At 45.6% G+C, this 16,368-nt stretch overlaps 1 protein-coding gene across 1 annotated transcript in view; it reads right to left on the bottom strand.

The window, feature by feature from the left end:
- Nucleotides 1–6,827, bottom strand: part of Pid1 (phosphotyrosine interaction domain containing 1) — a 216,201-nt gene extending 209,374 nt beyond the window's left edge. The window contains exon 1 of the mRNA XM_034521951.2: nt 6,515–6,827. Within this exon, the coding sequence (XP_034377842.1) occupies nt 6,515–6,544 (30 nt within the window). The 5' untranslated portion in view covers nt 6,545–6,827. The remainder of the gene's footprint in view (nt 1–6,514) is intronic.
- Nucleotides 6,828–16,368: the final 9,541 nt, after the last annotated feature.

The raw sequence follows: 16,368 nt of genomic DNA, 5'->3' as shown, positions 1-16,368 counted from the left end.
GTATCGTGTATTCCAAAACCTCTGTCAAGCAGCTACTTCTGAGGCATAGATAGAGAACACAAAGCTCAGAGAAGTTATAAGACTAAATGATGAGGCTGCAAAGAGAGTGCAGTCGGGAAAGTTCCTGCCACCTAAGCAGCAGGTTCCAAGTTTGTTCTCCAAGGTGGCTTGTGCTTTTAATCACAATACTGGGAAGGTGGCAACAGTTGCAGCCCTGGGGCTCAGTAGTCAGCCAGCTTTGTAGACTCTATAAGCACTCAGCCAGTGGCATACACACACACACACACACACACACACACACACAGACACAGACACACACACACACACACACACACACACAAACCCTCAAGGTGTTAGCGCCTAAGACATAGCTCCCAAGGCTTTCCTCTGTCCCCCATGTTCACATGTACACACTTAAGCCTGTACACATATGAACAAGCACATGCAAGTACGCGTACAGAGTGTAAACTACAGCTTTATTAACAAACAACTAAATCAAATTTATTTCTAAAGAAACAGGTTACATCTTGGGTTACATTTTAGCCAAATGATGCCTGATTTCTGGAACAACCTGCTCAATAACATTATTGCAGGAGGGCCCCTTATCAAGGTGAGATCGCAAAGCAAACAGAAGATTGCAGAGGGGGGTCTGGGTCATTAAACATGAAAGGGGAGATGTGGCGAGACTGAAAGGTGCCACGATTATGAAGTAACTCTGTCCTCCCTCTTCTATGACGCCACCCTTGTCAGTCCTCAGGCCCAGAGGTCAGATCTGGTGGACATACTGTGGTGTTTTATCACTAATTAGCTACTAAATTGGGATCAGAGCTTGGGTTTTAGTTAATGTAGGATGATGGTAAGATAATTATATTGGACTTTGAGGAAGACTTTAGACAAACACCTCAACTATGTCCTCCTGCTCTCCTTCTATGGGGCCTCTATTTAGATCTGTGCCCCTGGGGATCCAGGGGCACACTGGAGCCATTGAGAACCTCTGAACTCATTTTATTTGCTGGCCAATAAGGTGGCCCTGGCTCACTGCTATTTGGGAAGTCACATTGCAGTCCTGTGGAAGACAGACTGATTTCTAGTGGCTTTGGGGCTTCAGGGTGACTCCACCTGAGTCTCCCCCAGGGCTACTGGACAGGGCACAATGGAGTCAGTGTTCAGGGAAGGGAGGGGAGAGATAATCCAGAACATCAAACAAAATGCAAAGGTTGCCCAACACTGGAAGGTAAACCAGAAAGGTCAACAAGAAGTGGCCATTAGGCAATGGGGAGCCAGTGGGGGGCAGGGAGCCTTCCAATACCTGTTTCCCAAACCACTTAGTGGGGATTTTGCTGACAGGCTTGGGGAAAGCCAATGATATAAAACAACACCTCAATTCTGGGAGAGGGGAAGGCACACGTTAATGACCACTGCAGCTTTGTGCTTTGCAATATGAGGTGCAAAAAAACCTGCAAAATTTAGGGTGGATTTGGTGGGAAGGCAAGGCCTCTGAGAGGGGCTTCTTATTTGAAGCATAAGCTCTGGATCTTTTGAGCCTCTCTTCATCCCGCTTGCCTATATCCTACCTGAACTCAGGCAGACTGTCCAAGTAACTGAGTTTGACTTAAAGCCTCCAGTTCAGATAAATACGATGTGCTCCATTGGAAAAGCATCTCAAAGGAGACTTGGGAATTCCAGCCATTATGTGATCAAGGAGCTTATTTCTCTCAAAGACCTGAGTCATCGAACGTTAGGGAACCCTGGATCAACAGAGACAACCACATTTCCGCACTAGGAAATGTGAAAGCAGCCCAGGCTGGAGTATAGGCTGATACCCCAGATACTCAGAAAGCTTGAACAGGAGGATCATAAACCTGGGGCTAGCCTGAGGTACAGAGTGAGTTTAAAGTCAGAGTAAACAACTCAACTTTCTGGCCTCTCATTTTATCTATAAAATGGGGATAAAAATGGCTATGGGAAATAAATGATCCAGATAATTCATATAAAACTCAATGTAGAACCACATAGAGAGAACATGTACTGGACAAATAGGCTGCTATCCTTCCCTCCTCTCCTACTCTCGTCTGTGTTCCTGCAGTCAGTTTGGTTGACCTGGTCCAACTGCCCAAGCCTCCAATCTGCCTAATGAGCCAGGTCTAATGTTTCCAGCTGCTGTGATAGAGGGTTTGTCAGTATTGCTTCTCACGGGACAAAGGAAACTGCCATGATAACAGAGAAATCAATCTGGAACAATCCACTCAGCATCAGGAAAAGATACAGCAGGCATAACACAGCAGGGCAGGCACAAGACAATTCTGGGGAACAATATACTCTTTCCCCCTCTAAATCACTCAGGCAACATTTTAGTGGAAAACTTTGGTCATGGTTTAAATGTGAAATGTCCCCATAGGCTCATGTATTTAGATGCTTGGTCCCCCCACTAGTGGCTTCATTGTGAGAGGTGGGACCTAGCTGGAAGAAGCAGGCCATTGAATAGTGAGTCTGAACCCCTTCTCCTCTCTCTCTCTCTCTCTCTCTCTCTCTCTCTCTCTCTCTCTCTCTCTGCTGTCTCTCTGAGGTATGAAAGTAGAGAATCCCGGCAGCATGGTCCCCCACCATGGAGCCAGCTGAGCCAACACACGTTCTCTAACACGGTGGACTGTATTCCCTCAAACCATGAACCAAGCAAAATGCTCAATTAAGCTGCTTCTGTCAGCTATGGTGTCATAGCATCAGCAAAGGTCTCTAATACAAATTTCAACCTCTTTATCAGCCAGAAGTTTAATAGGAAACCAAAAGTAAAGTCCGGGGGCCACAGCTTGCTTTCTGGGCTTTCTTATTTTATCCAAGGCACAGGCATTGGCTAAAATGAGAATAAAGACACAAAGAAGGGTTCCAATCTTAAGCAAACAAAGCCCAGATGTAGGGATAAACTTGGAAAGACTATGACCTCCCGGAAATGATTAGGCTGAAACCTTTACGGAGCATCTTATGAAAAGGTGTTTTAGATACAGGCATAGAATTTTCTAGAACTTATCTGCCATGCATCATTATGAGCAAGTTCCTCTCTATCCCTGTGATGGACCCACCCCTAAGAGTTTGTGGGCTTCTTTTCTTTTGACAGTCTTGTTTGAATTGCCAGTCTTCCTCTCCTCTGAGGACTTACATGTCAGTTATAACTCATGATTATAACACTGTTACCTGGTTATGTTTGAGAAGCAATCGTTAAATCCACTGGGAAACACAGGCAGATTTTGAAGTATCAAAGCCGAAGTAATATCTCCATTTGAAAAAATAAAAAATAAGACTTAGCCTTTTCTGAAAGTCCTCCCGACTTGTCTGAAAAGAGCCTGCCTCAAATAGCCTATTTAAAAATCTATAACTCTTGTGGGTCTCTACGAGGAAAATAAAGTCAACTCTGCAGAGGAGAAGGTGAAAAGGGGAGAATTCATATTCATATTTAACAAAACTGGGATGGCCATTTAAGTCTCTGTGTCCCTTTTGATCCTATTATATGTTTAATGGCAGAAGCGCCCAGGAAAGAACTTCAGCGCTACACAGCAGTTTTAACATTCAAGGGAGCAGATGAAGTGGCCACAATTCTTGCGACTGAATGAGAAATTACCCAGCTCAGCCCTGCCCAGGGCAACAGGTCCATTCGCCTGGACTGGATTTGGGTCAAAGAACTAGATTTCAAATCAGAAAATAGCAGTAGCATTTGTTATTGTTGTTGTGTTGTTGTTGTTGTTGTTTTGCTAGCAAGTAGATAATAATGATAATAATAATTTAGTCTGGTGAAAGGCTCCCTGGGCTCCTGAATCCTCACTGCATTCACTGAAAAGACGGTCAGTCAGAGGGTGAACGTCAGGACTCAGGGAAGTTGGGCCACATTCCCAGACCCTCTCTCTAAGCTTTCCAGTGAGAACTGATAAAAAAAATCAAGTAAGAAAAGATGCCGTTGTCTGTTCCTGTGCCTCTTCTGTGTCTAGGTGTTTATACAACTAATGGATGACCTGCTCCTGTTGGGAAGTTCGGGAAATGCTTTCTTGAAGTATTTCCTGTGCTCTGACTCCTCTCAAAATGTTTGTATTGAAAATCAGTGAGGGGAAAATGGGATGAGTCTATAGGAGAAGGTTGAAGAAATCTGTGAGCAGAAAGTGGGGCTTAAGCATTGCCGAAAAGCAGAGCTGACTGGTAACTTCCCCACCCAATGCCACCTCCATTGCCCAATCCATGCCTTTTGTATCTGGGCATGGAAACACAGCAGAACCAGAAGCCACTACATCTATGTGATTGTATCTTGAGAACCACAGGGGGCTGAAAACCATCTCAGACAGCAAAGACACTACAGAGATAACCATTTGACAGAGAAGCCAAGGCAAGCAGCATCAATAACTTACTATACATATCCCTCTCACCAACTCAGTCTCAAGAGCTTCCTCTCACAGAAGCAAAAATGTATAAACTAGATGTCTTTAAGAAGAATCCAGGAGCCATTTGGGAAGAAGCCATGAGCGGGAAGAACATGAGCCCAGCTTGGCTTGCTTTTAGGAATCTCAAGACTTGAGATCGATTTTTAAATTTGGAGCCATGCAGTGGTACTGGCTGTAGGTATGCACCTGCATCAGAGACTGGCTGTTACACAGTGATAAACCCTGTTTCCTACAGCTTTGCAAAAACCTAAAATCCAGGCACTTCTAACATTGACCCCTTGAAATAAAGCAAACTCATAGCATACCCAAACTAAGATGCTCATAATAAAATACATGTGCATGTTTTCCAGAAGGGCAAGGAAATATGTCAATCAAGGAACAATATCCACAGGGGATTAATGCCAGACTACTTGTCTGCCAAGGGTCATGTGCTGCAGAGCTGAGAGGAATGAAATGGGCCAGGAAGAATAATTTTAACAGATGAAAATCTACAAACATTTCAGAGGAGTCCAGGCAATACACACCACCTTGAGGGCCTGTGACCGCATCTTAAAAGGACTTCCAAGACCTACTCTCAGCACTTGGATGTCGACCACCACCTCTACTTACTCATTCTGATTCTGTAGAACCAAATTCAGGCCATGAACCAAGAGAGGGATTCCAATGTACCACTGACATCTGATACCACTTATAAAATACACTTAGATTACCTTGTGCCAATTGCCCCAGGGGTACTCAGATGTTCTCTTAATAAACTAGAGAGGGGGTCAGGAGATTGGGCACCTCGTCTTCATCTCCAAAGCTAGCCAAGGGGCTTGATTTAATCGTTTTGAGACCTGGAGGAATTGGCCTGGAATCCAGGTCTCTCTATAAGTGGGAACATGCTCTCCCCAAGCTGCCTCACTGGAGACCATTGGGAAGGGTTTGTGTGTGTTGGGGTTGGGGGGTGGGTGGGGGGGATGAGGGCACTTTAGTTCTATGAAATGCAATGCCCCCTGCAGGCTAACACTGTGGAGAAAGGCTGGGCAGCAGAGGTGGCTTTGCTGAGCATTCGAGGGTGCTGTCTGTGTTTTGGAGCTTGGAATGCTCTTTGAGAAACCTCCCAAAGTCAGCCAGGATCCTGGCCTCTCTAACCTAAGTCTCCAGACAACACTCAGCCTGCTATACTTTTACCACTTAAACACTTCTTCAAAGTTTACTACACGACAGTGTAGCCCTGAGTCTGCCAAGTCTGGCTGCAGGATTTAGAAAAAGGCTGCTGTCTCCCTGGAGAGTAAGCAAATGGCAGTCATCAAACCTTCCAGCTAGGGCCATCCCAGGGACCAAAGTGTCACTGAATGAGTCCTATCTGGGGAAACTCCCCTCTTTCTTATGTTAACCTTCCTCTCCCTGCTCCCTAGTTTCAGAAACTAAATCAAAGACCCTGTGACATGTCAAGGAACAGCAATGAAAAACTTTTGGTGGGATGAGCCGGGACACCATCATTTCTGGCTGAAATTAACTTTTGCCTTTCAAATATCTGCAGAAGCTTGGATTTAGGGGACACAACGGGTAGAGAGTGCCAACGAATAAGGGAAAAAGAAAATACGTCGCATACCACGACCAAGCCAAACCAAGCTTGACATTTCCAAATTATATTGGCAAATGCATGCTTTCACAAATCATTTGTTCTGTCTTTTCCTAGAGGAAAAAAAAAAAAAAGGGGAGGCGGAGGATCTGAATTCACATATCCTAACCCAGGACCAGTAAATTGTGTCAGTGGGACGCAATCTTTAATGCAGTTCAGAAAGTCTAATGTTGTTTGTATCAACACGCACACCAACACCTCCAGGTCAAAAGTTGTAAAGCTGGAGGCAGACCCTTAATCAATTTCATCATCTTGTGACCCTGGATGGGTTCGGAGCTCTGGGCTGAGCACACATGCATCCAGTTCCCATAGATGAGTCTTACAGGACTGTGGAGATAAGGGATCTTGGGGAGGGGGTGTAATTGGGGTGTAAATCCCTGAAAATAAGCCAAAGCATCATCTTGGCTACTTCAACCCAGCACCTCCTCTTCCAGGCTGGCCCCGGGGCCTCTCGGGTGCCCCTTACCTGCAGGCGCTCAGTAGCCGGCTGCCACATCTTCCAGCCGTGGGGTTTTGGCAGAGGAGACGCTGGCGAGACTCTGTGGGTTGCGCCCGGAAGGAGAGGGAGCTGCGGTCCCGCTGTCACATCTGGGGTCAGCGTCTGCAGGCTGAGCGTCCTGGCGCCGGCCGCAGCCCGGTGGGCGCAGGGGCTGAGAGCAGGACGAGGCGGCGCTCCGCTGCCGGCAACTTGTGGGCTCCGCTCCGGCCGCCAGTCGGTGCGCAGCTCAGACGATTGCGCAGCTCCGCCCGGGCCCCAGCGCCGCGGCCGCTCCCTCCTCCCCCCGCCACCGCCCGGACCTGCGCGGTCTGAGCATGCCCGGGCGGGCTTCTGCCAGGGGGGAACCGGCGCCTGGGGCTGTGGGGTCTGTACTCCTCAGACCCTGGCGTCCTGCAAACCCAGGAGAGGGCAGAAGCTGGTCAAGCCCCTAAGTTGGTACCGGATCTGCGAGAAGGCACAAAGTGGCCCGGGGAGAAAGGGCCTGGTGGAAAGATAGTGATGCCCCTCCCGGGGGTGGGGTGGGGGGATTCATTCAGCGGGGGTTCTCTGAATCACTTGGGGCACACACGCACGGGAGAGCTTTGATCCCTTGGGCTGAGTTATGCTCCACCTGCTTCATTAAGTTCTGGAGATACAGTGATGCTCTGTAAAGGACAAGAGCACAGCCCTCTGCTGAGCTTGTTTCCTGAGAGAGATGGAAGACCTGCTGGTAATAAATGTTGGGAAGAAAAGCAAAAGAACTGGTGTATAGAGAAAAGCAGAGTAGTACATCCTTAAGACGCAAAGACGAGAGGCATTTGGCATGGTGCGGGACTCTGCTAGATAAAGGATCTGGAGAACCTTAAAAGACAGGACACATAGTTCACCCCCGTGAGGATCCATCTCCAGATCTTCCAGGTGCTAACGGGGCTCTGGGAACCCATGGGGCCACCATACTGACCTCCCAGGTCTGGAGGTTCCCAGGCTAGTGCTAGCCTTCACAAAGTACTTGTGCAAGCCTGTTCCCATCCTCTAGGCCCTTCTGCGTGATAAATGTGGCTATCCCCAGAGGGTCAGTGAGACAAATGAGGCATGTTGAATTTGGGTCTCCTGTCCAGGTCACAAGGCCAGAGACTGGCTTCAACAATGACCTTGGATGGCATAAAGGAGGAAGTTACTACTGACCATGGATATGTCACAGGAAGCAAACCTGTCTGAGACAGGGGCTCTGGAGGAGCTTGACAGAGTTGGGATGGGAACCTGTGTCTTAGAGCTGAAGAAGAGGGTGAGAACAAGACCTGTGCAAGAGCTTATGAGGCAGAACAAATACAGACGGAGCGAAGGGAGAACACGGACTGAAACTACTGTCAGGCAAGGTACAGAGAGAGCTCAACAGGGCTGGTAGGAAAATATTGAGAGACCTCGCACAGCCCATGCGAAATAAAGTCAGCTCCTGGCCTGGGACAAGACATTCCTCTTCCTCATCCTTCACAGAAAGAGTGCTGTCCACAAAACAAAGTATTCAAGAATCTACTCCTCAGTTGGACAGAAGCCCCATTTCCCAGGGTACACACTGCCATGTGAGGAGCAGACTGATATTCAGAACCAACTCTCCAGGCTTTTGGATCTTTAAGTCACGTGACTTCAAGCTCACATATTCTCTCTCTCTCTCTCTCTCTCTCTCTCTCTCCTCTGTCTCTCAGGTAAATCCAAGACTTCGGGTGGTCCTCTGAGCCAAGGTAAAGCCTCAGGGATGAGTCAAGCTGGTTTTTATCTCACCAGCTATCCACAGGGCTCTCCTGCTAATTTGGACTTTCTCAGCCCCTTCTAGGTTCCAGATACATGCTCTGAACCTTTCTTGGGGAAAAAAAATCAAAAATAAAACAAACCAAAACTGCTCACCCTGTATGGAAACATACTTTCCAGCTTTGCTGATATGGTCCCTGTCATTTTCAGATAAGATCCCCCTCCCCGCCCCTTTCCATAATAACTAGCTCCCCTTGTACTCTAATACCTAGAAAATTCCTGATGCAGTATGTCTTCCCCGTCTCCCACTTCTCTTTATTCACATCCCCAAATTGAAAGAGATGCACTTCATTTAATAAAATCTAGCAACTCCAAACGTACACATGAAACCCCTCAGGCAGCTAAAATAGGAATCTTCAGTTGCCAAGGATGTCTTCAGACAAGCTTTGAAACCATCCTTAGCTGCAGATACTTTCATAGGAAAAGAAAAAAAAAAAAGGATTTTGTTTTAAATAGCAGCGGGATGAGATAACAGCCTAAATTCAAATCGCATTAGAGCATTAAATCCTGTCTTCTCGCCTCCCCGAATGTAATTAATTGTTATGACTCAGTTAATACGGCCTCTAGTTGTGAGCCCGGAGCTATTTAAAGAAAAGGAGGCTTCACTTTCAGCTCAGAGTAGATTGCTTGCAGTCACCACCAGTTCCCACTTTGTGAAGCAGAGGATGCATTTGGACCCAAATCACTTGTCCCGACTTCCCCTAGGCAGTGAATAGGAAAGTAGGTGACAGGGAGGAGAGAGGCCAGGTATGGGGTTTTCTAAGTGTTCCCATTCAGGAGGAACCTGCAGTGGAGGGTGAATGAAATAGAGCCATCTACTGGTCAGAGTTGGGATATGCATGTAGGTCCCTCCCAGCAAGGCCCTGGTACTTCTAAGCAATACTTTTGTGGTCATTCAGAAAATACTTTTAAGGGGCAAATAGTTTTGTTCTTGGCAAGGAACCACTCCTGGGTTACACAAAGGGGGCTTGGTTGCTGTGAATGAAGACATCAGATACATATAAGTTCATGCCCAATTCCATATATTTAATCGCTGCCAATTATCCAAGCAGGTCAAATCATGTTAATAAATACAAGTTCAAGGAAAATAACGAAGGGGAAAAGGAGACATAAGTGACCCACAACATCATTACAAACCACCTTGGCAATTTAATTAAACCTGATTTGATCTAATTCAGAGTCTTCAGCCCTAATCTAAGCAAGCTACATGTTCACATCAAGATAATGATAAACAAATTTTGGTCCAACATACCAAAAAAAAAAAAAAAAAAAAAAAAAAAACCGCATTAAAATACCATGCAGTCCCCAAAAAAATGACTGTAGAGTGTGGAAGTGGGAAGGATTTAGGATACAATTATGTTTTCAAAGTAGACTAAATGAAGTGTGTAAGTTTAATACATTTGAAAAAAATACATGTGAATCAGAATAGACACTGGAAATAAGTTAGAACAAGGGGAAGCCTCAAGTTGGCTCCTGCCTTCCTGACTGTCCATCCATAGTGAGGCACTTGCCTTGCAGAAATGCAGATGGCTCATCTGTACAAGAGTGATAAAATTGCCCAATATTGGGGACTATAATTTATAATCTGCCCAGCCATGTAGACACACAGAAAACATCAGTTTGCGTCCCTATCATATTTCTATCCTGTTGTTGTTGTTGTTGTCGTTGTTACTGGAGTGATGAGATTCTTATGAAGCAATGAAGCATCCCACAGTTCCTGGGGTTAAGTTATTTGCACTTGAAATATTTGTAGATTTCATTCTTCCATTTAGTTTCTCAAATAAAAGGGACAGGCCATACAAAAGCTAACTTACAGTTTGAATTTAAGCAGATGGCCAGTGAAATTCACTATGGTTGTCTATTTAGCAGAGTGAGCATAAAAGAGTCCTTCCCAGGCTTTCGCTGACCTTATTTCCAAGATACTAAAATAGCTTTAGATAGTCAAACTTTAAAAATCAGAACATTCAGGGGCTGGAGAGATGCCTCAGCGGTTAAGAGCACTTGCTGCTCTCCCAGAGGACCAGAGTTCAGTTCCCAGCACCTACATCTGATGGCTCACAACTGCCTGTAACTTTAGCTCCAGGGATTTTTCTGTCTCTGCCTTCCATCTCCTTGTAGGTATGGACTGGGGTTACAGACACATGAGCTACTATGCTCAACTTTTCATGAGTTTTGGAGGAGCTGTACAGACTGTCAAGCTTGATATCTTTTTGTGGGATGAAATCTAGCCACCCTCCTCCTTCTGCACTGCATGTGTGATCTAGTTGGCCAGCTTAAATGGTATCTGCGTGGAACGGTCAGACGGAAGCCCCCAAAGACGGGAAAGCTTTGTTCTCACCTACTAGAACCCACAACTATATTGTAAGGAAGCCGAGACAAACCATTTTACCACAGGAACCGCAGAGGGAGGCCAGGCCAAAAGAGAGCACTTGTGGCCAAACATTTATAAGCTCAGTTTAGAGTACCCAGCTTGAGCTACAAGAAGAGCTACAAGAGTGACCACAGGCATGAAAGCACTAGATTTACCCAGCCCACTTTATGGCATAGAATCATGAGCAGAAAACTCAAGAGATTCTTCAACCTGTCAGACAAGTAATGGAGAAAGCATGAGCAATGAAAAACTTTCCCATCAGGTCTCTCATTCATCCCGACATTTCCCAGCAATGAATAGAAACAGAAAAGGAGTGTTGGTTATTAGAATCCACATAAAGACTTTTTCTTTCTTGGCTCAGTTCTGCTCTCCTAAGCCCCCTGCATCCACACTTCTATCTTTTTGTAGTTTGTAGTTCAGAGGGTCAAACATCCAGGTCCCACCAGTTTAACTCCCCAGCAGATCTCTCCTAAGAAAGACAGAAAGTGAGCTGAGCCTTGGCTAGAGAATGGCCTGGGAGACTTTTCTTTCTGGTATGATTTTCGGTCCACATGGTATTATCTCTTCCTTTATCTGTTGCTTTTCCCAATGCCTCTGGACAAGAGCCCCATCTGTGTTAGCCAGCCTCTCCATCATGCAACAAAAGTACCTGAGAACTTGAATAAAGACTTGCTTTGGCTCGTGGTTTCCAAGCCTTCAGTCTGTGGTCCCTGGCTCTGTTATGATAGGCCAGAAGTAAGGTAAAACACTGTGGTAATAGGAGCCTGCAGGAGACTAGTGTGAGGTCTAAGCTGTGGTGCCAAGAAAGGAAGAAGGTTGTGGGAGGCCAGGGAGGTTGAAATGAAATCACGAAACCTTAATTAAGACATACTTTATTCACTCAAGATGAAGGATGCTAGGCAGGCAGCTGGCATCAGGTACCCAGGCAAATGCTGGCACACACAGGCCACCCACAGTTAGGCACAGGTACATACAGACTAGCCACAGGCCTGCAAAGGTGAAGAAGACTGAAACTTCAAAGCTATGTTTATACAAAGTCACACGAAAATGGCACTCTGCCAGAAATAGCCATGCAACAGATTGTATTGCTGTTTACTTTTGGGTTCCCTGGACACCCTGTGTCAGCCATGCTTTTGCAGACTCCTTACCGGATATCCTTATCAATGTCATGTTGTCTAACCATATTCTGGCCCCATGACTTTCTGTTCCCTACAAAGAGCTCACCTCATGCAAGCAGCAAGCAAATAGAGAGACAGAAGTGGACAGGAGATAGTAATACCTTGCATAAGCAAGCATGAAGCCACCTTATTCCTCCAATCAGACCCCAGCAACTACTACCCAGTTCCTCATCAATGGTTTCATCTACAAAGAAAATAAGGACCTTTAAATCAGTTACTTCTCAATAGCGACACCAACTGGGGACCAATGGGAGCCCGTGGTTCGTTTTATACTTAAACCTGGACACCTTTTTTTCTGGGCAGACAAAGAGGACCTCTGCAGTCAGAGAGGGGCAAGTTGAGAGTGATGAGAACAGTGCTCTGGTCTACAGATACCACATGTAACTCGGAAAGGGGTAGCCTGTACACCAGCTTCCTCGGCAGGCCACTTTTCTCTCTACCATGTCCTGACCATCTGATTAGTCCTACAATGCCAAATATGTCCCCACAGACACTTGTGTGACCCGGCATGTTAGATTTTCTCCCTATATCCCTTCTGCATCTTAGTTGATCTCTCTCTCTCTCTCTCTCTCTCTCTCTCTCTCTCTCTCTCTCTCTCACACACACACACACACACACACACACACACACACCAATTCCTCTTTGCTTCTATTTTTCTCTCTCTTTCTTCTCACTTCCACCACCAAAGCTAAGAATTACTTATGCTGAAACCTGTAAGAAATGTGTTAGGTATGACTTGTAGAAATGAGGTGTGTGGGGAGAAAAAAAATCTCCACAGTAAGAATTATCCTTCCTGACCCCTTAACCATTGCTTAGCTTAGAACCCCTGTTTTCTGCCCTGCTGGACAGAACTGGAGCTGATAAGCATCTCATGCCTGGCTAGATGTACATCCTACTCTTCCTCCCCAGATCCACAAGGACATTCCAATGTAAAAATTAGAAGGGAACACTGGGAATGCTGCTCAGTGGTAGAGCCCTCCCCTAGCACCTGTGAGGCCTTAGGTTCACTTCCCAGCTGGGGTGGGAGGATTTTTAGGGGTTAGGGAGATGGTTCAGTGGGTAAAGCATAAACCTGAGAACAGGAATTCAGATGCCCAGAACTCACATGAAAGCCAAGTGGGTATGATGGCATACCACCAGCTCTACCCCCTCTGGAGGCAGAAGCAGGATTTCTGGAGCTGATTGGCTAAAATAGTCAAATAGGTTCTGGGTTCAGTGAAAGACGCTGCCTCAACATATAATATGAAGAAGCATCAAAGAAGACACCAGGTATCTCTGGCTTCCATGTGGATATGCAACACACACACAGTACACCACACACAGGTGCACACACAAACATATACAGTGCACACACACAAACACAGCACTCTCACATGCACATAAACAGCATACACATTGCACACCTGTATACACACAAGCATAGCACACACACACATGCAGCACACATGGAACACACAGAACATACAACACAGCACACACACAGCACATACTTATGCAAAAATCATTTTTTTATCAGAAGGTGGTGGTTTGTGTAAAACTGGTAGCCTTATGGATGACAGAGAACACTTATCCATAACAAAGACTTCCCGAGGTTGAAGATGTGCAGAGGGGTGATGTTCAGGCTCCTCAGAGAAGAGACTTAGAGAAAGTGGTGTTATATAGATTGTGAAATTCGGTGCCACTGCCAGATGTGTTGGAGAAAGACAGGGAAATGCTGCTGGTGAGTATGGTGAGGTACAGGAGTGGTGATGCACACCTGCAATCCTAGAACTTGACAACCTGAGGTTGGAAAATCAAATGCTTGAGGCCAGCCTGGGCTGCATAAGTGAATCCTGGGAAGAATAAGGAGCCCTGCCTCAAAATCAAGATCTGTAGAGTCTCTTGTCAGTGCAGAGACTGGAGGGTGTACCAGAGAGTTCACTGTTAAGAGAGTGATGCTCCAGAGGAGTACAAAGCCACCACTCGAGGTGGTGCTTTGTCACATTTTAATCCCAACTGAGAAAAAGTGATATCCTGGGACTTGGGAATCTAATTCAATACCTTTGGAGATCGTGCATTCCCAGATAAGCTGATATACTCTCAGTCCTAAAGACAAATACATCCCTTGCAAGAAAAGGATCTGAAGCTCGCTGTGGTCTACAGAGCAGGGTGCCCATTCTTAAGTACACACCCACACAGACTACCCAGGACCCCATAACGTAAGTCTCTGGAACTTAAAGGAATCAAAATTATATGGAAAATAAAATCCAAACCAAAATACACAGTGCCTCTCATCTCCAGCATCTGAGTGTCCTCGAGAGCTGAGGATCAACCCAGTATTTCACTCTAAAGAGAGTGGCTCTCTGACCACACAGCCTTACCTCACGAGTCAGCAACAGAGGGAGCTGCCTCATGTTTGTTAATATTTAGAAATCAAGCAACACACTTAAATAGCCGGCAGGTCAAGAACAAAATCACAAGGTAAATTTTAAACATTTTTGCTTCAGGAATAAGCACCATCCTCTCAGCAATGCTGTATGCAACAAAAGTCGTGGGAGTTTATGTGACATCCTCAGAAAGATATCGAGAATCCATTCCCCAAGCCTCTCTTTTGAGATCTAAGAAGAAAAAGGAGTGGGCTGCCTGGGATGCTTTCATGTTACCGCTTAGAATATAAAATGCCACAACTATTTCAGAAAATAGTTTAGCAGTTTCCCATAACACTGAGCATATGCTTATCATATGACCAAGCATCCCACGCCCAGGTATTTACTCAAGAAAAATATGAGAACATATGTCCACACACACCGCAAGTATCTATAATAGCCTTATTCATCACTGGCCAAATTGGAAGCCACCCAAATATGAATCAAGAGACAAATGGCTCAATATATTGTGGTATATCCTTAAGGTGGACTAGCTCTTGGCAGTGAACAGGGAGAACCCACTCGCCTATACACTAACATGGACGAATCTTTAAAGTACTGTATTGAGCACATGAAGCTAGCTAGGAAGGCCTATGCTGCCATCCCATTACTAGTAAATTCCTTAAAAGGCAAAGCTTACAAACATATCTATAAGGAGAAGTAAGTTGTTTCTGAGTGTTGATGGCTGGTGCCAGCAGAAAATAACATGCAACTGGATATGAGAGGGGCTTATGTGAAGACGGGGACTGCCTATTTTGTAACGCTTTATTTTTGAATTTTTACTATTGTTATTATTATTATTAATTAGTGTATGTGTGCATGCATGAGTGTGCGTGAGTGCATGTGTGTGTGTACATGTGCACATGTGTGTATGTGTGCATGTGTGTGTGCATGTGCACGTGTGCGTGAGTGCATGTGTGTGTGTGTGCATGTGCACATGTGTGTGTGTGTGTGTGTGTGTGTGTGTGTGTGTGCATGCGCGCTCATATGTGCATGGTAAGGGATAGATCACTTGATGTGTGGGCCTGGCTCCAAACTCCTGTCCTCATGATAAGACACTGCATGTTTTAAGCACTGAGCCATCCCTCCAGCCCAGGAATGGCCTGTTGTTTGACTGTGGTGGTGATGAGCAAACACTCATTAAAATGGACACCTGAGACATTTTCTTTAAATGCTGTATTAATCATGCCTTAACGTAGTACATGTTCTGAAAGCTTTGAAAAGTGATACCTCTGCCCAGGTTTCTTCTGATCGCACTGACAAGAGATCAGCTGGCGAAGAGAGTGTGTATTCTGCTGCAGACATTGACTTGCACTACCCTAGAGATGGGGGGGGGGGGTACTCCTCTACACCAAGTTGGGGAAGAAAACACTTGGGCACCCGTGTGGCACACTGGAGTGTCGTGTGCACATCTCCTGAAAGGCTGGAAAAGTAGATGGAAGTAGTAGGAACTGCCTTCATTCCAACACATTTGTGAAGAAAACAACTGTGCCCATCGTATTTCATCTTGTTATGCTCTGCTGAAATGGTATGCCTGGAAGGCCTGCTCTTTTCTGACCAGAGGTGTAGTGGATCTGGGGACTGCAGAGGGGAGATGGGAAGAGGACTGGCATGAGTGGGGGCGGGGGTGATGCAGTCAGAATATATTGTATGAGAGAAAAGTAAATAAAAAGAAAAAAAGAAAAGAACTTCAGGGCCAGAGAAACGGCTCATCCCATAAAGCACTTGCTGCTAAGCTTGGCCTGAGCTCAGTTCCCAGGACTCACAAGTGGAAGGAAAGAATGGACTCCCACAGATTGCCCTCTGACCAACACAGGCATGCCATGGCATGTGTGTACCCACATACAAAACAAACAGACAGCACATGACTAGTTTTGAATGTTAACCACCATGGAATTTAGATAAGCAAACAACTAGAGATACATACACATATATGTGTATATACATTCATATATGTGTGTGTGTGTGTGTGTGTGTGTGTGTGTGTGTGTGTGTAGTTTAGATTATATAGAGTCATGAATTAGCCTAATGACAAGTACATGTTCTGAGGAATACATCATTGGCAGGTCTTGTAGTTGCACC

This window comes from Arvicanthis niloticus, chromosome 17 (genome assembly GCF_011762505.2).
Source record: "Arvicanthis niloticus isolate mArvNil1 chromosome 17, mArvNil1.pat.X, whole genome shotgun sequence".
Classification (NCBI taxonomy): domain Eukaryota; kingdom Metazoa; phylum Chordata; class Mammalia; order Rodentia; family Muridae; genus Arvicanthis; species Arvicanthis niloticus.
The sequence above is the reverse complement of the archived record's forward strand: the minus strand, read 5'-3'. Positions and strand labels throughout refer to the sequence as shown.